Below are 24,716 nucleotides of genomic sequence, written 5' to 3' on the forward strand. Positions count from 1 at the left end.
AAAATAAAACTTATCCAGTGAAGGAAATCACTGATTGGACACCGAATCCTTTACTGTATTTTAAAATTATTTGTTTCAGAGTCCCTTACAGCAGAGTAGTACCTAAATCTCAAAAAATAGTTGTATAAAGCATTGTGAAAACAGAGTGCTACATTTTAACAAACAACCATGGCAAGATTCCACAACAGAGATAATTATTTAATGCCTTAATCTTCAGTGACTTTCTGAATTAACAAATGAAGCAAGATGGAAAGATGGGGGTTTTCTTCCTTTTCTTAGAAAAACACCATTACAATGTGACTTACAATAAGCTTTTAAACAAATGCTTTAGAAAGAGCAGGCTTTTAAGGTTTTAAAGATGCTTCAGCTCATTGAACTGTAGAAAACTAGGTTTGGTGCACACTCCTTTTTTTCAGTTTTCACTAGTTTAACGGTAAAGCTGTGCTTCCTACAGTACCAAGTTACATGGGCTGCATAACCAATGTCTAGAAAAACAGATTGCAGCTGCAAGTTAAGACAGAGCGACCTCTGGTCCTTGGCTAAAACTTAGGTGTGACACTCATCCACATCCATCACTGCAAGCAGCTGGGTGTTGGCTGGGAGCAGAAATCTTTACTGTTCATAGAATCATTTAGGTTGGAAAAACCTTTAAGATCATGAAGTCCAACCACTAGCCTAGCGCTGCCAAGTCCATCACTAAACACGTCCTTCAAATACCTCCAGGGATGGTGACTGAACTACCTCCCTGGGCAGCCCATTCCAATGCTTGACCACCCTTTCAGTGAAGAAATTTTTCCTAATATCCAATCTAAACTTTCCCTGGCACAACTCTAGCCTGTTTCCTCTCTTCCTATCACTTGTTACTTGGGAGAAGAGACCAACAAACACCTTCCTACAGCCTCCTTTCAAATAGTTATAGAGAGCAATAAGGTCCCCCAAGTCCTCTCCAGGTCAACCCCCCCCGAGGTCCCTCAGCTGTCCCCCGTGAGCCTGGTGCTCCTGCCCCGTCCCCAGCCCCTGCCCGGCTCTGGACACACTCCAGCCCCTCAGCGTCCCCCCTGCAGTGAGGGGCCCAAACCCATCCCAGGGTGCGAGATGTGGCCCCACCAGTGCTGAGGGCCCTTCCCCGCCGGGCAGTTCCCAGCCCCTGCCTGCAGCTGCGGGGGGCTGGTGTGACCCTCGGGCAGGGCCCGGCACTGAGCCCTGTGGAACCTCACCCCATCGGCCCGGCCTGCCCAGACCCCCCTGCAGAGCCTCCTGCCCCCCAGCAGGTCAACACTCCCCCAGCCTGGTGGCAGCTGGGAACTTGCTGAGGGTGCGCTCGATCCCCTCCTCCAGATCGCCGATAAAGATATTAAACAGGACTGGCCCCAATACTGAGCCCTGGGGAACACCACTGGTGACCAGCCACCAGCTGGGTTTAACTCCACTACCACTCTTTGTGCTCAGCCATCCAGACAGTTTTTTACCCAGTGAACATTACACCCATGCAAGCCATGAGCAGCCAGTTTCTCCAGGAGAATGCTGTGGAAGATGGTGTCAAGAGCTTTAGTAAAGTCTAAGTAGACAACATCCACAGCCTTTCCCTCATCCACTAGGTGTATCACCTTATCAAAGAGATCAGGTCTGTCAATCAAGACCTACCTTTCATAAACCCATGCTGGCTGGGCCTGATCCCCCAGTCGTCATGTATGTGTGCCATGGAATGGCATTCAAGATCATCTGCTCCATAACCTCCCCTGGTACCAAGGTCAGGCTGCCAGGCCTGTAGTTCCCCAGATCCTCCTTCCAGCCCTTCCTGTAGATGGGTGCCACATTTGCTAACCTCCAGTCTTGTGGGCCCTCCCCAGTTAGCCAGGACAGCTGATATATGATTTAAAGTGGCTTGCTGAGCACTTCCGCCAGCTCTCTCAGCACCCTCGGGTGGATCTCATCCAGCCCCATAGACCTGCATGCGTCTGTGGTGCTGCAGGCTGCTGACTGTTTCCCTATGGGTACCCAGCCAGAACAACTGGTCTTACTATTAAGACTTCTGCAAAGAAGGCATTGAGTACCTCAGTCTTTTCCTCTTCCTTTGTCACTATGTCTCCCCCGACGTCTAACAAAGGATGGGCATACTTTTGTTGCTAATGTATTTATAGAAAGGTCTTTTATGGCCTTTAACAGAAATAGCCAGATTAAGTTCTAGCTGGGCTTTGGCCTTTCTCATTTTCTCCTTGCATAACCTCACGCCATCCTTGCAGTCCTCCTGAGTTGCCTGCCCCTTCTTCCAAAGGTCATAAACTCTCCTTTTTTTCCTGAGTTCCAGCCAAAGGAACTGTTCAACCAGTCTGGTCTTCTTCCTCACTGGCTTATTTTTTGGCACATGGGGACAGTTAACTGCAGCTGCTTTTCCATTTTCCTCATCAGAAGCTCAGAACTAAGAGGAAAGCATTTGCTCAGACAGACAGCAAAAGGCATTCTGTTGAGAAGACCGAGAAATAAAAGAAGCCATTTTGTTGTTTCTTCTTCCTGGTGGCATGTGGAATGGTAAGTAAACAGCTTCACTGGATGGGAACTGAAGAAATCCTTAAGCCAAGAAAGGCTCCCTTGAAACTGGATAAGCAAGGGGCTACCGATTTGTATTTACGACTGGTTTTGCTAGTTTTGATTGGAGAAATTTAGGCGGCAATGCATACTGTCATACTTCCTCATTTAGATACAACATGCATTTCTTTGGTCCAAACTAACAGTTTTAAAACAAATGTTCAACATCTCCTTCAAAAAAAACCTTAAGGGCCTTTTCATTCTGTAAGCAAATAAAGAACACTTGACAACAGCTGCAAGAAAGTGAGCTGATTATGTTCTCAAAGTTTGTTCAGAGTTCAAATAACCTTGTCACTAGCTTTCAAGTATCACGCTGTATTGCACAACATGAGGAACCACTTTCTGATGGATATTAAGGCACTAATGCTTTCTGCCAATAGCTTGTTCAAAGACCTTTTGAACAAAATACACAAACAAAACAAAAACTTGCGGTGCATTAACAGCTGCAAGAAATACAATTAACCTGTGCAGGAAAACAAGGCGAAAGCTGATGAGTTTTAGAGTATAAAATACAAGTACATTCTTGCTGTTTTCAAAGAAGAGTAGTAGCAGAAGTGCTAAAAGAATTAAAAAGTTAAAATCCTGAAGCAGGTCAGAAACATGCCAACACAATCGTTTGTAGGGGGTTTTGTTTGTTTTTGAAAGCTGTAATTCATCAAAAAAAAAAAAAAAACAAATGCAGAGGCTCAATATATAAAATTGCTAACTGGCTGTTGTGTTAGCTGAGACCACATTCCGGTAATTGCAGGGTTTTGAAGAGATCGTTTTCTTAGTTTAAGATTATCTTGCAATGGCTGAGTAGATGATTTATTTTTTTTAACTCGGCATTACAAACTGAAGAGTAGAAAAATTATAGCAGACACAACATTTGACAAGAGGTCTGCTGCAAAGCTGCATTTCTTTTAAAGATGGAAAGATAAAATTCCCCTGCATGATGTAACGGCACACCAGAAAATTCAGCTACTGATCTGGATGCTGATGGCTATACCATAAAAATGCACTAAATGTCTCAATTCTATCCAGGGTAGTTACTCAGATACAAAAAACACCCTACAATGCATGCTGACCCTGAGAACGAAAAATAAAAAGCTCGACTCCAGAATTCAAGAGGCAAGGCTGAGGCAGGGGTTATTGCAGTGGACTACAGCATGAGATGACCTCAAGTCTTGAGCCAGAAAACAGGGACAAAGAAAACTTCAGGTTTTAACCCCACTCTCCCACATTCTCAGCCCTCTCTGAACAAGAAGTTGTGGAAATCCCATTAGCTCATCCAAATGATAATTAAAAAAAGAAAAAAATTAGAATTCAACATTATCAAAATAAGCTTATTCAAAGCATATCACGGTAGACTGTTTTTTGCAAGATATTTTTCAGGGAGAAGACAGATACTGGAACAAGAGCATGCAAACAGTAAATTAACAGCAAGCATTATGTTCTGGCTTTCTTTTTTTTTTTTTTTACAGGTATGGGTAGCCTAACCCCTTGAGTGGTGCGCACTGGATGCAGTTTTTAAAACTCACTTTGCAAACCAGATGACCATAGCTGCTGCAGCCTACGAACACCTGGCTGCACATGAGAGGTGACTGGGCATTGCTAGAACCAGGCCTCTCAGACAGCCAGTTGTAAGCCAAGATTACGTGCCTGCAATCAGAGGTGCCTCATGTCTAGATATCTCTAAGTAGGGACACACTGGCCTGCAAAAGCACACACACACACGTTCTTCAGTTCTAATTTACTGGACACCTCCAACAGCTTGTTTGAACTTCCTAGAAGATGACCCTTGCTCCTAGTCTTCCAAGCACCTTTTTGGTTTTGTTTTTTTTTAATTAAAAAATGAACTCAACACAAAAGCTCCTGCAAACATGCATTGAAAAAGTATCCAACGACTGCATGCCTAAATTTCTGGTGCTTCACAGAAAGAAAACAACCAGGTTGTATATCTGTTCAGTCCTATGAACTTCCACCCAGGCTTGGCTAAATCATAAACTGCTAGTTCCTCTTGCTAGTTTGTTTTGTTAGGAAATATTTTAGCAATATGCCAAAACTAACCCAACAGAAAGGTTCTAAAAAGTCAGATGGCTGTTACTTTAGAAGGAGCAGTAATGCCTGAAAAGTGTCCAAAGTAGCTATACAGGAATAAGGGACAGAAGCTAACCCAAGTAATACCCTATTCAATGCATTTTATAAACACACATTGGATTCAGGGACAATATTAAATACTTGCATGCTCTACTTCTTAGCCTTCCATAATAGTTCTAGTATTATGTATATAGTATACTCTTCGTTTTTAAGACAGCAAAGAGGTTGTACAGTCATGTGATAAAATGTTAAAGATGCATTTCAATTTATGTATGTAGTCACAGTTACTGCACCAAATAGTTTTTAAAATTGTAAAAATAATAACATTAATAAATGGTATGATTTTATTTAACATTAATCACTAAAAATAAGGTTTTCTTATATAAGCTTAGTAATAGATTATTAATATTAGATTATTTTTAAAAAGTAAAACTCCCCCAGCAACCCCTCCTTCCCAATAACTACATTTCCTTTCTCTGCACTTGTGCACCTCTGGCATGGTGCAACAGCACAAAACAAAATATCTACTGTCTTTGTAGAGTCTTGTATTGGAAGCCCAATGCCACAAGAGAACATGTTCCCTGCTCAGACTCCTACTGTGGAGACCAGGGCTCTACACAGAGTTCCCTACAAGCCTGTCCATGTTCAAGAAGTGTTTGGACAACTCTTAACATAAATGGTTTAACTTTTAGATTGCCCTGTGTGGAGTTGAGACTTGACTCAGTGATCCTTGTGGGTCTCCTCCAGCTCAGGATATTCTAGGATTATACCATCAAGAATTGCTAACTAGAAATACACTGAAAAAAATATTTTGTCATATAGTCTGTTCAGGTATTCTGCGTAGTGGTGCAAAGCAGAACAGCAGAAAAGACACTGCTCTTCCAAAGATAAAAAAACAGCACAGAAGCAGCTTAGGCATAACCCACAACACTCAATTTGAACTATTATTTAAAATGCCACACACTAAGTCACTGGTGCTCACAGTCAAAATAAAAATTATGGGCTGGATTTGATGCACACCACAAACACTTCCTAACTAGAACAAATGCATCCAAGTAACAGAAAATTCAGAAACAATGTAAAGGAGATACTTTGTGCTATGAACCACAACATACAAGGTCACTGCACTACTTAACACTACAAAACTGTTGTATAATAGTAATACTAACATTCACAACACATATTTTAATTTGAAAAAAATCCATAAAAACCAGATTAGAACAGGCCAACAAAACCCTGTTTATAAATAAAACATTTTAATATGTTTAAAAAAAAATAGGAATAAAAGTCCAGGACATTTTATTCCTTCTTATCACACTCCTACATTTCCATTCAAGCAGCTGACATTGATTCTTCCCATTTGCGCATAGCGCCACATAATTCTGCTGGATGGAATCCTGCTTTGTATCACATAACTGAATGGATAAAAGGTCAGTAACATGCTGAAGACATGTCAATGTAACTCTATTCATAACTTACTTTTGAAACCATCATCAGAATCTAGACATTTCCAGGTTTAGAATTTATTAGTGTGCTAAGATTATTTAAGGTCAATTTCTCTTCCTTCCCAGCAATGGAAGGTTACTTTTGAAAATTTCTGAAGTGTTGCTCACTTATAGATGTCTGCTTCCATCACCACCCTATTACAGACGCTATTCTTTAAGACAGTGTTAGTCTTGTACATAATAGAAGATGGAATTGCTTTCCTCTGCATCTACCGCTCCCATTTAGATGCTTTACTAAGCATTACTAGAGAAACTAAAGCTCACAGAGGTGCAGTTTATAAGTGCATTTTTATGTAAGATGAGAAACAAATGGACATTAATTTGCCAAGATATTGCCAAGCTGAGTTTGCTGCCAGAATATTTCCCAACTCTATAACCAGAAAAACCTGTAATGTTCTTTTGCATTCTCCAAAGTCATCTCTGATTGCAACAACATGCTTTAATGTAGTATAAATCAATTTTAACATCTGTTTGAAAGACCTGATTAAGGCTTAATTAAATTTTCTTTGCCTTGTAATTTAGGCTATATATATTATTAATCAAAAGCAGACTGAATTTTAGAGTGAAAACAAGCAAGGTAATTCAGGAATTTACATGTCAGTGCATCGTACACAAAAGATCTATGTACCTTATGAAGTTAGATGACATTCTCTTTATATTCTTAAGTAGTACATGAATCAAAAAGCATTTGAAAGATGTTACTGTTACTGCTACACTCCATGGTTCCTATAAACATCTTCTGCTGCCTACCTTTCTGCTCATCATATAGAACCTATACCTTAGAAGTACCAGAATGCCCATAGCACAGGTTTTCTCCACTGTCATTCACACTCCCCTGGTGACACAAGAAGTGCTACTGCGGGAGTGAAGCAGCTCTGTACAATCTACATCTCCCTCAGGACCTTCTAAGGTCTGGAGTGCATTCAACACCCTGTCTGGGCCTTTCCATGAAGCACAGTCTTAGGGCAGCTTCTTCAGTATCTCCTTGCCCTGCAAAGACTTTAGGACAAAATGCCGTATTAACCTATAAACAGATTTCTGTAGTAAGCACTGTACCCAATTCATTTAGCCATTAATCCCTGCACATTTCAAACCAGGACTTTTCCTCTGAAAAGGAAGCACCTCCAGTTCTATTGAAAATAATTTTATCTCAGAAATGAAGAGATTAAAGTAGGTATTGCCAAACTTGACAAAGAAATGTTAAGGTACCCTGAAAAAAAACAGAGAGGGGTGGGATGGCAAGAAAGAATTTTACACTCGGAGGTGCAAGATTAGGGTAACTCCTAATCACCTACCATTTGATAATTTTTGATCAGTGTTACTCAGACTTCACAGAAAGGCAGCAGACCTTCAATCAGCACTGAATGAATAGAATAGCTACCATATTCTCTGCACAAATCATTTAAATGTATGATGATAAGCAACTGTTCTTTAATATGCTTATCATATGAGCAATAATGAAAATATGCCATGATTTAGGTCACCTGTGATCTTGCTACCTGAAATATCTCGAATTATACTCTGCTTAATCAAACACTAATTATACCAGCTGAAGAGATTTTGCAGTACAGAAATGAAAACAAGAAAGCTGTTTTAAAGCTAGTGTGATAATACTTAAGTCAAACTTTCACTAATGCATCTTCTAAGCAAGCTGTAACTCCAAATTCAGCTAACATACTTTGTCTTCAAAAATTTTGAGACCATGCTAATGATAGTTATTTGGAGCATCAGAATCAGGTTTGCATAATGAATCTCAACTGTGGCTTTAGAGGCATCATTTTAAAAACGTCTATATGTGTTTTCTTACCACATATATAGAACATTGGGAAAGCATATTTAACTAAAACAAAAAATGAAATAAAGAAAAAAGGAATGTCAAGTTCTAGTAAATTTAAAGAATCTACAGCTTCCATGTTAACATGCAACTTACGAATCTTTTATTTAAAAGTTTTAGCATCTGGCAAACTGTCAGTGTTCTGTCACCAGTCCTTTTATTTCCCAATTGAAAAGGGTGAACAAAAGATACCAACCTGTTCACCACCAACTTCCCCCCACATTTAGGTCACGCACACAACAAGTATATGCCACTTTCAGACATGTTTAGCTCTGGAGGGAAGATAGGCTATTTTCATAGCAGAACCCGACCATAGCTTTTATACAAGCATAATATTGTCCCTGGAAAATACGACATTCAAAGCATTTTCTAAAGATACGGAACTCACATATTTAAATAACTTGGGTTCCAAACAGTGCAGCTAATGATTTTATGGATAAAGTTTATTAACCAAGTACCTTGCTGCTGCTCTTCCTCTTCTTCACTAGACGAAGCCAAATAAGCTTGAAAATCCATGTCAAGAAGTTCCTCTTTTTTAAAAGTTCTGCTAAGTGACGTTACTCGTTCATGATCTGTCTCGTCCCATGTGATATCTACCTTAAAAATAAAAACGCCACTTGCAGAAGCTGAAAGACTAAAATTAAACATTGTAACTGTCTTTTTAGGGAAAATTATTTGATAAACTCCTAACTTCATAAGCAATGTGGAACTGTCACTAACGTTCTCTACAACGATCAGCTATAATAAGTAGTTACTAAAATAAATTTAGTAACAACTTTTTGGAATTTGTTCTACATTGAATTTTAACCACATGAAAGACCAAAGCGTCCTTATGCAGTGAAGGGTTCTGTAACAGCAAGTCACACAAAATCTCTGTAAGCCAAATTTCCTTTGTGGCAGCAGATACTGGTATTGAAGCAGCCACCAGCTCTTCCCTTTCCTCTTCCAGCAGCAAGTCACTCCTAGAATCATGCATGGATTGCAGTGGGGACAATGGAAGTGTTTACATAACCGCACCCTCAACCAGAAGGTGAAACAGATCTGACTGAAAAAATGATCCTGCAGAAATTACTTATTTCTCAACTTATCGCTTCTACAATCCAGTTCACTTCATGGCCAGATGGAAGTTTTGGTTGTCACATAAGAGACAGTAGGAATGAATAGCTACAAGGAAGGGAAGCAACTGTTCAAGCCTGGCATAACCACCGAAAAGGCTCTAGTTGAGCAACACACAAATACCCATTTTAGGCAAATTAAGAGAATTTAACTGTGAATAACAAAGTAATTCCATGTGCAACTTTTGTAAGAGAGATACAAAGAGGTCAAAATATAGTATTTAATTTGTTAAAAAGAAGCCAAATCTCTTAAAATACAACTCTCTAGCTTATTTATGGGGTTACAACTTATGACACTGTAACATGCTTACATCTTTTAGTATGTTTGATGTCTTTATTTTGAAATGGTTACGATATCCAGGAATCTTTTCCCCACTACTTATGTAATTTATAAGCTAACAATAAACTTAAACAAATTAGAAAAACATTACAAAAACATTGTAGAGATACCTTTGATGTTCCCATAGCAGCAGATGTGAAGTACTTTGGCTTATATACAGCTACATTCACTTCTGAGGCTACATCTTTTGGCTTATCATCAAATGTAACATTATCTGGAATAAATCTTAAAGGCAAATAAAATACGTTATTATTCAAATACACTGGGAAATTTCACAGTATAAACAGTCTAAGCTTTTCATGTGTAAGGTACATCAGTACAAAAGAATTTGCTAAAATAAAAAGTTGGTAAGTCTGAAAAGAAAACAAAAGAAATGGACAAGTACTCCACACATGTAATATCAACTGTCAGGCTTCTGCACAGCTATTCCACAGGTTTTCAACATGTAACACCATATTGGGGAAGTAAACTAAACAACTTTCAATCTGGTATTAGCAGGGTCAGGGCTGGTTTTTTGCATGTTTTTTTGTTTTAAGAATCATCTTTTCATACTAAAAATACAAAAGAAAAAAGTGAAAAAAAAGAATTTGGAAACAAATAAAAAAAATCAAAACATTTCAGGAAAGGCTGGTACATCTTTAATATTATAATGAGTAGGAAAAAGAAAAACGTTAAAAAGACCGAAGTCATGTGTTACAACAAAAGAAGTTAGATTTTAAAAAAAATCCTTTGTATACTACATGAGAAATTACTTAGGCTATTTGGCTTTTTTTTTTTAAATCAAATGTAATCTGATTAATAGTATTCAACATGAACATTTAACAAAGTAGAAGATTAGGAAAAACACTGGAGAATTTTAAACAGCTGCGTCTGTTGTAAAACATCATCTTTCTCCATTTGAAAGCACAAAAAGTTACATGTTCATTTGGCAGAGATCATCTTCTCCAAAATGGTTCAAAGCAAATGAACTAATTTCCTCTAGAAAATAATTCAAAGCAAAAAACCTATCTTTCACTGACTTCCAAGAGTGCCCATAACACAGGCTCCCACAGACAAAACCAGCTCCTGTCAAAATTTATTATGATTTAGTAACTTCTCTTCTGCTCAGACTAGAAGGCTTTTTTATAACAAAGGGAAATAGTAACAATAAAGCGCAACTATAATGCAAAATGCTTTCTTTCTGAAACGTGACTTTTGAAATATTAAGAGCTTCCAGCTCATTCATAAGGGCTACCATAGCAATCTATTGCAGCTTCATGACAACAGCAGCAATACTCTTGCCCTGTGGTAAACATTCCTGAAAAAGAGCCAACTCTGGACCCTTGGGAAAAGAGAAAAAAAAAACCCACCACCCAGCAGTATGTTGTTTTGTTTTCTAAATCCTACCACTTTACTTAATTGTACCAGAAGGTTGAAGAAGCAACTAGAATGTTTTACCTGATTTCTCTGAGAATAATCTCTCTATGCAGAGATCCTCTCAAACTTTTGATATTGCAGTAAAAATGCTCAAAAAGAAAAAAAGAATCAAAGGGAAACCTAACAACTCACTGGACACCTCATTTATTTACCTATCTCATTTTGGTTACAGGATAAAAACAATACTCCGTATTATTTTAAATAGGCTTTAAGTCTCCCTCCCCTCCCTAGCCCAACATGTAAAAAAAGTCTCCACTGGGGTTACCTCAGGTCTATAAAAGAACAGCTACTTTCAAATTCCAGTCCATCACATTCCTCATAAATTTTATTGGCTGTTTCAGGAGAATCACATTCTACAACCGCATAGAAGTATTTCAGTCGCTTAAATTGATACTCCCGCAGTTTCTCCCTATAAATCCTGCAGAAGTAGAAAACAACACAATCAAGTGAGCTGGCTTTAACAACTTTTCACCTGTAAAATATTTTAACTCAACCCATTAAAACTATGCACCACTCAAGCGCTCGCCTAATCTTATAATAAGATTAGATGTTAAACAGCATGAAGTTCCACCAGCATCTGTTCAGTTTTACTCAAGTAAAAAGACTAATTCACACAGGTTTATTAAGTGTACGCTTCCTGTACATGACTGCTTCCTGCAGGAACTGTGAGGTCAGAGTCCCTAGGCAGGGCATAGAGTAACATCTCTGTATGCCTCTGTGCAGGCCACAGAAGGTAGCATTTAATAGTTCCTATCAAGTTGTTTGCAATTATCCTGGCTCTTAACAAAGTTAATGAGAAGTCTGTTCATACCTAAGTAAAGGCGCACATTAAGAATGTTAAGAGAAGCTGGGAGACTGTACGGACAAGACTGCAGATCCTCTTGCTAGAGAGAGGCAGTGTAGGAGTGATAATTAAGCAAGCAGTATAGGTGAGGAAAGGAATCAGGATACTAACTTGGGTAGCACAGGTGGTGCTGGTGTCACAGAAGATGACAGTAAAATAAAAGGAGAAAAGAGACTGAGAAGTGAATGAATTGGTGGAAGGATGCCGAGAGCGATTGCAGGGCTGAGGTCCTGTCCTGTGAATTTGAAGGGTACATGCACAGGTATCACTGGGGTACCTGTGGGACAGCTGGGTTTCTGCGTGTTGTATTCGAGATACTCTACAGCCCACTGAGGAGTAGATCTAACACTTCAGAATGCACCTTGATGCACACAGTGAAGCTGACTTCAGAATACACCGCAAGTTCATCATATGCTTCCCTGATGCACCAGAGACTTTCTTCAAAGGCATCTGCACTTATTTTAGAAGCATCCAGATTTCCCAAATATAGGGCAGTCCAGCGGGATATATTATACGAAAATGGCCCCAGTCAGGCTGCCAAACATCTGGAAATTCTGGAAAAATATAAAAGCAAAGTTCTTTTGTTTTTCTCTAACTCTCTAGTTAAATCTAGTAAAATCTCTAGTTCCATACAGACAAGACTTTAGAGCAGAACAAAAGAATGGGGGAAGACATGCCTGAAGAAGCCTGGACAACGGTAGGCCTGACGAGCTCAGCCTAGTAAGCTAGGGCTGGTGCTGGTGGCATTCAAGAAATCTCTACCTGGCAATTCTTGGCCTAAGTTAAGGTCCCTGTTGATCATGCAGATAAAAATTTTGACAGCAAGGGCAATTTTTAGAGAAGAAATACTATGTTAAACTCTCCATACATCAGTTCCATTTATTATTCCAATGAGCTACATAATGAAAATTTTGAACTTGCGTATCAACAAGCAAATCTTCTCCAGTTTCATCATAATGCATTTACTCAATGCATTGATAACCAACCAGGGCCAGCTGCAAAACTTCCCTTGACAAAGCTATAAAATTAAGACGTCCATGGGAGACTGCCACATATGAACTTTTGGAAACAGATGATCAGAATTTTCACTAAGAATTAGACCTATTATATCTCTCATTTGAAGATAAAGTTAATACCCGTCATTCTCTGTGGTATTCTCTGGAAGGTCAAAGAGTTCCACAGGTCCTTTTTGTTCTTCCTCTTTCAATCTCTCTTTTCCAAACTCTGAAGGATAAATCTACAAATACAATGCAAAAATAAATATTAAACTGTAGGGGCTAAGGTATATCAACTAAGAAAAAGTATCTTACCAATCCTTTTAGACTTTTATAATTTTTATCCAAAATCGGTAAAGGGATCAATTCCATAAACATTAATACCCTCTTAATTTTGATTTAGAGTAAAGACAGTAGAAAAAAACCCTGCTCATTAGGAATGAGAATATTTTGAGACAGATTAAGAACGACAGGAACCCTGATTTTGTTAATTTCACTGTGGCCCTTTTCAGAAAGGGGTATTTGACTAACCTTTCTCAGAAAGCTGGAGGCAGACACTAAAAATGGAAAAATACAACTTAAAGTGATCAGAATTAAGCAAATTTATTAATAACTCAGAAGTGGTGGAAGTGTTGTGCAATGGTAAAAAGGGTTGGAAAACATTTAGAAACTTAAGGCTGGGTTATCTACTGAAAATTAAACTAAGCAAGGAACTGTAGTCTGCCCCTACTAAACTTGCAGAACTTCACTATCAGTCTCAGAAAAACAGTACTTAGAGCCAACCTCATAAACACTAGAAGTTAACAGCTTCAGGCTCTAACTCTACCAAATACATGCCTGTTGCTGAAAAGGAGCATGTATTTATATCTAACACAGCAGCACAGTTTTTCATTTATCATGTTAATATCCCTTTTGGTTCTCCAGAGAACTGTCTTTAATCTCATTTCGTAGTATTTTTTAACTTTTTTTTTAAAAACAGTAAAAAACAGTACTCCTTCCAGAAATCAGGTCTTACCGTAACAGAAAATACTGTTCCTCCTTTGGGTGTGAAAGAATTAAACAGAGCCAGCAAATCCTTAGCCTTCAACCTATCCCAATCCATATTACAAACTGCCAATCTCCTCGTTACCTGAACAGAGAGGGGGAAAAAAAAGGACATAAAGTTCATAGGTTTAATTCCTGACTGTTGTGAGGAATACACAATTCTCTAGCAGTTATCCTTGGTAAAAATCAAAGCCAGCAACAAACTGCTGAACAAATAAAAGCAGCATCTTCCTCAAAACTTTGTATTACTTAAATTAGCAAAGGTCAGAAGCAGCAATCACCAGAGCAGATTAAAAGGACACAATAGTGAAGCACCACCAAACGGACTGCACCAACCACAGATTTAGGACCACAGTTACAACATCAGCACTTAGGATGTTGTTATCATAGGGTTAGTCACAATAGCAATTAGTATCACAGTATTGCAACAGCACTATAGTACCATGATTCCTTATATGCTGATTGTGGTCAGTTTTAAAGCCCTACTTCACTGTCTAATGATTTCTTAATTTCTTAAAGTGCAAGTTAAAAAATTAAATAAATAAAAATTTGAAAGAAATCAGCAGTGAACAAAAGCAGTACCATTTAAATTCTTGAATTTCTGAAAAGCTCAGTTCTGTCTGTTCTTTCACTTATAGGCAGCTTATCAATCTACAGGTAAGTGTCTCCTTAGAGGGAAGGGGGATTACAAGCCTCTCATTTTCAGTCAATTTCACCATCACTTGGATTTTCTAACTAAAAGGCTGAAAAACCTTAATGAAAACTACTTTCACAAATTGTTTCATAGCTGAAGGTCTATAATGATCTCCTAACAATGTGCATTTCTGAGTTTGTCAGCAGCTTTTCACATGCAAAGTATCATTACCTCATCTCCACGAGGGGCGTCTTTATCTAGCTCACGCCATGAATGCTCTATCTCTGGCTCCTTCGGAAATATTTCATTTAAATCCTCATCATCATCTGAGCTCGTTTCAATGTTCCCTATGCCTCTAGCTAGATCAGGTCCACTATCACTTTCTTCAGCATCTTCTGAATCACTATCTTCTTCGCCTGTTTCCCCATCGTCTTCTGGCTCCTCTTCCTCGAGTGTTTCCCCATCGTCTTCTGGCTCCTCTTCCTCGCCTGTTTCCCCATCGTCTTCTGGCTCCTCTTCTTCCAATTCTGCATTTTCAAAAGCATCATTTACAGAAATTTCTTCCTCTAGTTGGCTTTTAGTAAGGTCACTTTGTTCACAGGTGTCTGTGCACACAGTCACTGAAAGATGAAGATTAGATATTTATTTTTACATTGGAATTACATATGATCTTTTACAAAGAGGAAAAAACCCTCAGGTTTTCTTCATACAGATTTACAGAACCCCTGAAACGTCTAATGATGCAGGAGTAAGTCATGTCAGGGAAGAGCAAACAACATAAATCACCAGTATCACCTCTTCAGTTTGTCTAATCTAATCACTCTTCAGGTCCACAACTGTATTACCAACTTCAAACTCTAATGAAACATTATTCTGTTATTCTGTTTATATGTATAGAATCAATAGGGAGAAATTAGCATGTGCAGGCAATATAAAGGTTTTCCTTATGTCACCTGTTCTCTCTCTAACACCCTCTAACATTAATGGCTTGAAGCTCCCCTCCTTACCCTTTCAGTCAACAAGCGTTGATATGCTGAAGCCTTCACGGTATCAGACCTTTTATTTGCTAATCAGTTTGATAAACACGGTATGTATACACCACAACACGTTACTTTTCTAACTAACCAACAATTTCAGCTCCAGCAATTAAGATGGCATGGAGGTTCACAATCTTACGACGAATCAGCACTGCTTCTATAAAGAGCTGACCAACTCCAATTCTTCAACAACACTGAATCCGAGTCAGTTGGCTGTTTTGTGATGGATCTTGTGAACGATCTTCCATAGACAAACCAAAAGCAACAACATCCAAGTAAACATAGCTGAATTCTACTTGCTATTTGAACAACTCACCTGATTCTTTTATTTTTGCTTCTAGGGAATGGTCCCTCCTGAGAGCTTTAACTGCCTTAGTACTGCTTTGTTGTGAAGACTTCTGCTTGTTTTGACGTGAAATTGATCTTCCTCCCAATACATTTCCTTGTTTGTTTTCCCCTTTGCGTAAAAGGCCCTTGCTTCCCTGAGAGCAATCATTTTCCATTGCAGTTTTCTTAGAGTCCTCTTTCAAGCTGAATTTAGACGTAATTTTTTGTCCTTCATTTTTAAGGTCATCTATATTCATCCTTGCTTCACATGTTTGGTCCACCCTTTGTTTGTTTATTTTGTGCTCCTCCCTAGAGAGGCCATCAGCAAGTAGTTTTGCAGAATCTGTTTTTCCTTTACATTTAGCTTTTTTTTTCTTTTTTTTCTTTTCAGTATGTTGTTTGCTCTCATTTTCTGAAACATCAGAGTCAGATTCTGACAGGGCATAAAATTTCCTGAGGTTCTCTGTAGAAGTATAGTTAACAGGACGACCTCTTTTATCCACTGTATATTTCAGCTTAAACTTCTTGTCATGAAACATTGCTCGGAATCGTTTGTCAATCTTGATTTTACGTTCTTTTTCAGGCATCTCCCAAAATCTAGGGTCTCTAGTAATGCAGCTAAAGCGCCCATCTCTTAATATTTCCTCTTGGGATGCCATTTTTGATGCTGTTGAAGACCTGGACATGTACAATATGGATGAAAACGAAACACGCCTGATTAAAAAACTAATTAATACAGATTTAGATATGTAATTGAAAAACATTAAAGAATTACACAAAGTTAGATGTTTAACCTATACGTAAATAGTTCTTTCCAAAAGCTCAACAAGACGATTTAAAAGAGCCACAAATAATCCTACAACTATCGCAGTCTGGCCCACAAACTTTAGCTTCCACAGAAAATGGATATGCAACTAAAAAGACCATACCGGCTGCAGACAGTGATTCCTCCTCAACCTCGAACAGGACCTCAACGACTGTAAGCCAGACTCCAGGCTTTTACTTCCCCCAGGATTAAAATTACCTTACGTTATAAAGCGCCAGTTCAGAATAAAGTCAGTAAGAGCGGGGTGTTCCGACGAGCTCCGGCCAGCGGCAGCTCCGGCGCAGGCAGGGGCTCAGCGCGGCCCGACAGCACCAGCACCTTCCCTAAGGCGCCCGCTGAGCTGCGGCGAGCCGGCTGCAGCACCCCGTGCCCCCCGCCCCCAGCGGCGGTGCCCGAGGCCCCGGGGCCAGGCCCTGCTCGCTGCGCCCACCCGGCCCGAGCCCGCCGCCCCTCACGGCCCCCACACAACCCACCACGCGCCGCCGCAGCCACTTCCGGAGGCGCTACGGCGGCCGCCGCGGGCCCGCCCGCCCGCACCAATCACACGGCGCGACTGGCGGAAGGCTGGCGGCGCGGCGGGAGGCGCCCAAGCCGGGCCGGGATTTCCCGCGCAGGCGCCGGGCGCGGGCCGCTGGCCATGGGCGCTGCGGCACTGGGGGGGGGCCGCGGGGGCCGTCGGGGCGCGAGCCCTGCGCGGGGCGGGCTGCCCGGTGCTGCGGGCGGGCTGGGGCCGCCGGCTCTGGGCGCCCTCGGGGGGATCCGCGGCCGCCGGCGTCTCGTCGGGCTCGGGCGCGCTGAGCCCCTTCGACCGGCGGCTGAAGCGGAAGCAGAAGAACTGGGCGGCGCTGCGGGCCGAGCCCGCCGAGTGCGAGTATCTGCGGCGGGAGGTGGGGGCGGCGGGCGGCGGCCCGGGTGTCCCCGCGGCGGGCGGGGCGGGGCGGGGGAGGCCGCGGCGGGGCGCTGACCGGCGGGCTTTCCCCCCAGGTCGGCGGCAGGATAGCGGACAGGGTGTTCGACATCCCCAGGTAAGCCCCGCCGTGGGGGCGCGGCGCGCCAGGGGCCGTGGCCCTCGGGTCCCCGCTGCCCTGTGAGCCCCTGCGCAGTGGCCGCCGTGTTGGGTCCGAAAAGGTGCTTGGAAAGCGGCGGGCAGAGCTGAGCGCGGTGGAAAGCTCAAGGTAGTGACGAGTTTGGGTGATGTTTTATGTTACTAAACTTATCCTTTAGAACTTTTCCTCTTGCCTTGGATCTTGGCTCTGGAAGAGGTTACATAGCTCAGCACTTAACCAAGGTACTGGATTTTTATACTGAATAAGTGTTTGAAATCTGCGCTACTTCATCCCTCTGTTTTCCAATAGGGCTCTGTTATAACTTAAAACAATTCTCTGAATATTCATGAGGTAAATCTTTCTGGTCCCGTCCCCCCGACCGCCGTATCTGTAGCTGTCGTCCAGAGCTGTGTGTCGTTCAGGCTTGCTTTCTGTATTCATTGTCGCAGGAAAGCAGACAAATGGCAGTGCAGGGGAAGCTGTGTGTGGTGTGACACTTAACCTGTAGTCTTGAGGAGGGATGTGCCTGTTATTCCCTCAGTCTGCTGGGCACGCTTAGTTGTTAAAGAGAAGTATCTTTACAGAGACTTCTAAGCAGCAGTTTACCCTTCGTGAATGGCTCTGTAAGTAAAGGTACTTCATTGGCTGTTAGTCCGTGGGTTTTAGTTAACTGAACTTACACCTCAAAATGCAGAATTTCCATCTCAGCTGTTCCCTCAGGAGCAATTACTAAGTACTGTGCCTGGGGAAAAAAATGCTTTCTGCTTTGTATAGAATTTTTGTCAAGTGTTGAAGAGATTACTTACTGTAAATATGTGTAAGCATTACTAAAAATGACAAATGTCAACTTGCAAAGCAGTTTAAATATTTGATAGACTTTTAACATTTTATTTCAGGAAACAGTTGAAAAACTTATTCAAGTTGATATTGCGGAGAATGCTTTAGTAAGTAGCTTTCTGAATGCTGATGTGCTTTAATTCCACAACACGGGAAAGCAAAAGTGACCTTCTCTTGTTTCTCTTCTGACCCAACATTAGAAAAATGCTGTAGAATCTGAAATCCCTACAGTCAGTGTTGTAGCTGATGAGGAATGCCTTCCTTTCAAAGAAGATACATTTGATCTTGTTGTTAGCAGCTTAAGGTATGCATTAATCAATTACTTAACATTTTATTTTTTGGTTAAAGATGTTAAATAATGTTCTCTTCTGAATAACTTTAAGGAAAAAACCAAGAGAAAGATTAATAGTCTGTTAAACAGTAGTAAGAAATGTACTTGCATAGTTTTTACAAGTGTACATTAGGAAAAACTGCTGTCCTGGTGGTTCTTAGTGTGTTGCTTATTTATTTTCCTTCAAAATACATGTAGCTTCCCTCTTTCCTGCATTTTGACAAACTAGTCACCAGGACTTGCATCTTTGCAACTTTCTAAAAAGCACCAGTAAGAAAAAGCTATTTCTCTGAGCTTCTGGTTTTATTTAGTATCACTTTTAGGCAGGCATTTCAGAACTTTTGCAGCTTAAGAAACTGCTTTGTTGCTTTGGCTTCTGAAACATACTTAGATAATGTAACAATTATTTGCATTTGCTAGATTTTATTTAATATGCAACTATAAAATGTATGCTTCTGTTATTTCAGTTTGCATTGGGTGAATGACCTTCCTAGAGCTTTTAGAGAGGTAAGAAAATGGCTTTTAATACTAAAAATCAATGCTTGCAATTATTTGCATTCAGAGCACTCTATTTCTAGGTCTTATTCAGATAAGAGGCACAGAAATAGCTCATGTTGCGCACAAGTATTTTATGTAGTATTTTTGGCAGTTTAAGGACCATGAGTTGGCACTTCTACTAATTTACTGTCTCAAACCAATTTGGAATAAATAACTGTGAAGCAACATATTTGTATAGTATTTTATAGTCTCAGCAGCTGAAGTCATGGTAATGAATGTAAACTGAGGCAGTGCTGTTGATTTTTATTGTGTGTTAGCTCTTATTACTTGTAGTACAAGTAGAGTTTTCTAAATCTCACTTCTCCAGAACTGGTTTATGGAACTTGTATTATTTTTATGTCTTGGCTATTTATTTTGAAGTAAAACTTTAATCAGATAAAGGCTTTTTGATTTTGAAATGAAGCAAATACTTGTTGAGGACACAGAACTGAAACTCTTACTGTGAAAATCTGATTTGGGATCATTTCAGCTCCTTCCTGCAGGTGGAAACTTTTTTCAAATTGGCGAACTTTGGAGGAAGAGCAAGGGCTATTTTAATGAATTTACTGGGTTTTCTTTTATTTCAAATTGGTCAGTCATTGCAGTACTATTCTATCACCTGTTGGTATGAACAGGAGAACCTTACTGTTGTGGAAATAATAAAAATAGAAACTGGAATGCCTTCAGTACTTAAAAAAAGACTTGGCAAGAGATATATCATTTTCTCTGGAGTTTAAGCGTTCCATGAAGTGTCAAATATTTTTACCCGCACAAGTAAAAATAAATGAGGCATTATAATGTCCCACAGTGGTGAGGGAACTGGAGTTCTTGGCCAACTTTTATTGTGAATGCTCATATCCTGTGTTGGGAACACCTGCTTTAACCAATGGCAGCTGCCTTCAACTACTTAAATTTCTTACCTGTCAATTAAAGGCTTCTTCACTAGCATAGAAAGAGTAGCTTGGTTAATACTTAGAAAAATCTTTTAAACTTTTTTTACTTTTCAAATCAGTAAGGTAAACTGTTTGAAGCTTTTGGTGTCGAGTTAGCCTGATTATCTAATACGGCTTTTCTGGATATCTAAACCAGGGATCATTGCTAATTCTTAAGGAAAAAAGAAAGCATGAATTTACTGGCTTTCTCAGTGTGAAAAGGCCTAGAACTTACTAGACTTGCTAGAAAGCAGCTTGTCCACCTTGGTGTTTGAGTCATGTTGCTATTCTGGCTAGTTATATATAAGTAGGGGTAGATGTAATAAGAATTGCATCGCTCTATTGTGTATTCAGAAGTACAAAGATCACTGCTGGAAACTAAGGCCCTCACTTCTCTTAAATCCAACCATTAAAGAGTATTTTTGCTGCCCTTATCTGATAAAGTAAAAGTAAGCAGCAGCTATCTCAATCTACCTTATTTCCAGAAGTAAATTCTTTGGGGATATTTGTTTTAGGAGTATCCTACTGAAATGAGTTTTCCACTGGTTTTCCACTGTGCATTTTGTGTTTCCTGACTGTAAGTGTAATTTCTGGGGATTCACTCTTTAAGAACACATAGTCTCTTTTCAGATTATTTATTTGCTGAGATAAATACAATCAAATGATGGAAAAAAAATAAGTGAGATAAAAAAAGAGAAGGCTTCAGGGAGACCTTGTAACAGCCTTCCAGTACCTGAAGAAGGCCTGCAAGAAAGCTGGAGAGGGTCTTTTTAGTCTGTAGTGACAGGACAAGGGGGAATGGCTTTAAGCTTAAAGAAGGTAGGTTTAGACTAGATGTTAGGATGAAATTCTTTACTGTGAGGATGGCGAGGCACTGGAACAGGTTGTCCAGCGAGGCTGTGGCTGCCCCATCCCTGGAAGTGTTCAGGGCCAGGCTGGATGGGGCTTGGAGCAGCCTGGTCTAGTGGAAGGTGTCCCTGCCTGTGGCAGGGGGGCTGGACCTAGGTGTTCTTTAAGATCCCTTCCAACCCAAATCACTCTATGATCTTGTACTGTTACCAAAAGCTTTGGCGCAGCTTCTCTTGTGGAATACAGTCAAAATTAAAAATGTTACGACTATTACAATGATTGCTTTTAAGTTTATTTGAAGGGGAAAAAAAAAAAGTCCTGAGAACTTGGTTACATAGGCTTAATAACAAAAATAATATTATTTTTTTTCATGTGTAGATTCACCAGGTTCTTAAGCCAGATGGAGTATTCATTGGTGCAATGTTTGGGGGAGACACTCTATATGAGCTTCGCTGCTCTTTGCAACTAGCAGAATTGGAAAGAGAAGGGGGGTTTTCTCCTCATGTATCACCATTCACTGCTGTCTCTGATCTGGGACATCTGCTGTCAAGAGCTGGCTTTAACACCCTGACTGTGGTAATTATGAATAAGAGAACAGTAGGAATGATACAGAACATCAGAGCTATTAGTATATAAAAAATACTCTTTACTCATATATTAATAATTTACTGTTTCCTTCTGCATGTCGTGCACCTTGCTGAATAAGTTTCTGGAGTAGCCTGGACTGCCTCTGTCCTCAGCTTCATTGTGATTAATGAAACCAACTGAAGTGTATCTTTGGCAAGTGGCCCAGTAGAATTTGGATGGTCTTCTTGGATAAATGTCAGAGAATGTTAGACCTGCTTGAAAAAACTTCAGACACTTTTGCTGCTCCTTTTAAAACCAAGAAGAAAATAATGGCATTTCAATTAAAATTTGATTGCGTTTGGCCTACTAAACAAAACTTCTACGAAATGTTAAGACAGTATATTTTTTGTAAGAAATACGCAGTTTGAACAGAGGTGGCAGATGAATAGTCTGTTGGCAGCTGTGAAGGCTGTTATAATGCTACTGGTTTAGCTTGATACGCTCTAAAACTAAGCTTCTCAATTCTTTCAGGATACTGATGAAATTCAAGTCAACTACCCAGGGTTGTTTGAGGTTATGGAAGACTTGCAAGGCAAGTATATGCTTTGTGGAAACAAAAATGGTTTCTGTAAGTGACGCAGTCACAGAAGAGTGGCACAGGGACCCCACCTGCAATAAGCAGAGACATCTTCAGCGCTGTCGGTTTGCTCAGAGCCCTGTTCAGCCTGACCTTGAATGTTTCCAGACGTGGGGCATCTACCACCTTGCTGGGCAATATATGCAAGTGGTTCACTACCCTCAGCATAAAAAATTTATTCAAAAAAATAAAAAACAACAAAAGCTTACTGTAGCAGTGGAAATGTTGCGGGTTTTTTATCTCTAGTGAGTCTCAGGAGATTATGCCTGTCAGCAGATTTGTGTTGGGAAGCAGAAGTCAAAAATTTGCTACTTTGTGGTCTGCTATGAATTTTCTGCTTCCCTGTATTCCCATTCTTAGTGAGCTTGTTCAGTGTAAGCTGCTGAAAAGCTCTGAAGGGGAGACAGAAGCATATATCCCACATAACTAACTTTTCCTGTAACCCTTCCTAATTATCAGAACATTCAGGAAACTGCTTTGGAATGAGAATAAATAGACCCTCAAATTGGAGTCTGCTGAGGAACAAAAACCAATTGAGATGCTTAACAATTGAGTTAGTATTCTGATGGTATTTGTCAGGGTTTATAAAGCAGTCGTTCATATGCAGTCAGTTACTTCACAGAGCAATTCAGGGCATCTTGTTACTCTGGATCACCTGCTGTTTTTCAGAGTAATTCCTTAATGAAAGTAAAACTTTCATTCTCTGCAGAAACATGTAGATGCAGTTAGTGATTAAAGAGGTTAGAACTGATTTTTTTTTTCTTATTAAAGATCTCTTGGGATAATAATTTTGATGCTTACCTGTTAAAAAAAAAAAGTATGAGAGGTGTGTCTCAATAAACACTTTGTATTAATGCGTAAATTATACTAGAAAACCTAAATGTTTGAAGACTCGGGCTGAAGAAGTAATAATTTGAAGCCGTTCCTAGCAATACAAACTGTAAATTGCAAAGTATTGGCATTAAAAAAGCTTAGATTCTTATAAGTAAGAAACTCGACTATTTATTTGCAATATGTTCTCTCTTACAGTGAGATTCAGAGGATTCTGGTTTAGCAAAAGTCTATCACTAGTGCATGACACTTAACTCATGGATTATACTATATCTTCTTTTTCTTAAAGCTAAAACGTATTTTTAGGTATGGGGGAGAGTAATTGCTCTTGGAATAGAAAACCTCTGCTACACAGGGAGACAATGTTGGCAGCTGCTGCAATATACAGAGGTAAGTATTTGAGAGGTAATGAGTTAATCTGATATAACTTTAAGAACATATTTTTCTGTCCTTTTCTTTGACCTCTCTGTGAAAAAAAACCACAACCCAAAACCAGAAAAAAACACCAACATTTTGGAACAGAACATTATCGCACAGATATTTTTAACCTTGATTATAAAGACAGGATTTGAACTATGTTGATGCATCAGTATGAGATATTTTTATTGTCCCAAATCTTTCACCAAGAGTCATTATGATGAGTATGTCATATTTGGTTCTAATGTTCTGGGAACTAAGTATTTCTTGGAACTGACGTTCTGTCTACCTTTTTTTTTTTTTTTTTTCCCCTTCCTACCCTAACAGAAATGTACGGAAATAGCGATGGCTCTGTACCTGCCACATTTCAGATCTACTACATGATTGGCTGGAAATTCCATGAATCACAGGTAATGTGAAGACCTTTTCTGTTTGAAAGTACTTTTAAAATTACTGATGCTTTAAAAGCTTTTTACAAAATACTTTGACAATTAGCCCTATTTTTTTTTTCTTATTTTTTGTCTTAGGCAAGACCAGCCCAGAGAGGTTCTGCAACAGTTTCATTTGGAGACCTTGCAAAAATAGATGGACTGCTTTCAAGAGGAAAAAAATAGTTCTTCATCAGAAATAATAGTTGTCTTAAAGCTTCTGTAAAGCTTCTAATTGCAGATAGTCTACGGTTGTGCTTATATTGTCACAAGATTCTGAAATAACTCTGTGCATAGCTGGATTTTTTGGTTTTGTACTGCCTATGCTACAACATCAGCTGTGTAAAATGATGCTCATTTTTTGTTTCTAGAGAAATATTTGAGCAGTGTTCCAAGTGAATACATGCTTTCTCAACTTTTGATTAAATTATTATTCTCAAATGTGGTGCCTCTTTCAGTATTACAACTGCTCCAGGTATGATTTGGAAGTCTCCAGTATGTATCACCCCACATAATTTTTTTGAATTATTCTTAAAGGATGGTAGATCATTATAAAGAATAGTACTTGGTGGCAAGTATATTTATAAGATATCCTATGAGACAAAATATCAGCAAATACACAGATCTAAATTATGTTATTGTAGGTTGGAAGTTATGGTTGAAAAGTTACTGTCAGTTATTGTTTGAAATTAGAATACATGACTTGTGTATAAGAAAGTGGT

At 39.6% G+C, this 24,716-nt stretch overlaps 2 protein-coding genes across 7 annotated transcripts in view; one reads left to right on the forward strand and one right to left on the reverse strand.

Moving 5' to 3' along the window:
• Window positions 1-17,151, reverse strand: part of ESF1 (ESF1 nucleolar pre-rRNA processing protein homolog) — a 34,890-nt gene extending 17,739 nt beyond the window's left edge. Inside the window, exons 1-8 of one of the 3 annotated variants that reach the window (XM_040611610.1) lie at window positions 17,056-17,151; window positions 15,746-16,434; window positions 14,624-15,012; window positions 13,730-13,843; window positions 12,856-12,956; window positions 11,141-11,293; window positions 9,570-9,684; window positions 8,463-8,601 (exon numbers count right to left, since the gene is read on the reverse strand). In XM_040611610.1, the coding sequence (XP_040467544.1) occupies window positions 8,463-8,601; window positions 9,570-9,684; window positions 11,141-11,293; window positions 12,856-12,956; window positions 13,730-13,843; window positions 14,624-15,012; window positions 15,746-16,415 (1,681 nt within the window). In that variant the 5' untranslated portion in view covers window positions 16,416-16,434; window positions 17,056-17,151. Of the gene's footprint in view, window positions 1-8,462; window positions 8,602-9,569; window positions 9,685-11,140; window positions 11,294-12,855; window positions 12,957-13,729; window positions 13,844-14,623; window positions 15,013-15,745; window positions 16,454-16,685; window positions 16,986-17,055 lie in introns of those variants that run through there. The other 2 variants (XM_040611609.1, XM_040611608.1) reach the window with 2 other exon arrangements.
• Window positions 17,152-17,205: 54 nt separating this feature from the next.
• NDUFAF5 (NADH:ubiquinone oxidoreductase complex assembly factor 5) lies at window positions 17,206-24,435 on the forward strand. Of its 4 annotated transcripts, none has more exons than XM_040611611.1 (10): window positions 17,222-17,469; window positions 17,567-17,607; window positions 18,525-18,572; window positions 18,666-18,769; window positions 19,264-19,303; window positions 21,493-21,690; window positions 22,213-22,273; window positions 23,456-23,539; window positions 23,894-23,976; window positions 24,094-24,435. In XM_040611611.1, exons 6-10 carry the CDS (start codon window positions 21,535-21,537, stop codon window positions 24,178-24,180), a joined length of 471 nt encoding a protein of 156 aa, XP_040467545.1. In that variant the 5' UTR covers window positions 17,222-17,469; window positions 17,567-17,607; window positions 18,525-18,572; window positions 18,666-18,769; window positions 19,264-19,303; window positions 21,493-21,534; the 3' UTR covers window positions 24,181-24,435. The 4 variants fall into 4 exon arrangements, 3 of the variants coding, with proteins under 3 accessions (XP_040467545.1, XP_040467546.1, XP_040467547.1); XM_040611612.1 differs by having other exon boundaries at window positions 17,391-17,469; window positions 17,567-17,870; XR_005830336.1 differs by lacking the exon at window positions 24,094-24,435 and having other exon boundaries at window positions 17,206-17,469; window positions 23,439-23,539; window positions 23,894-23,977.
• The last annotated feature ends 281 nt before the right edge of the window (window positions 24,436-24,716 follow it).

Source organism: Falco naumanni, chromosome 12 (genome assembly GCF_017639655.2).
Source record: "Falco naumanni isolate bFalNau1 chromosome 12, bFalNau1.pat, whole genome shotgun sequence".
NCBI lineage: Eukaryota > Metazoa > Chordata > Aves > Falconiformes > Falconidae > Falco > Falco naumanni.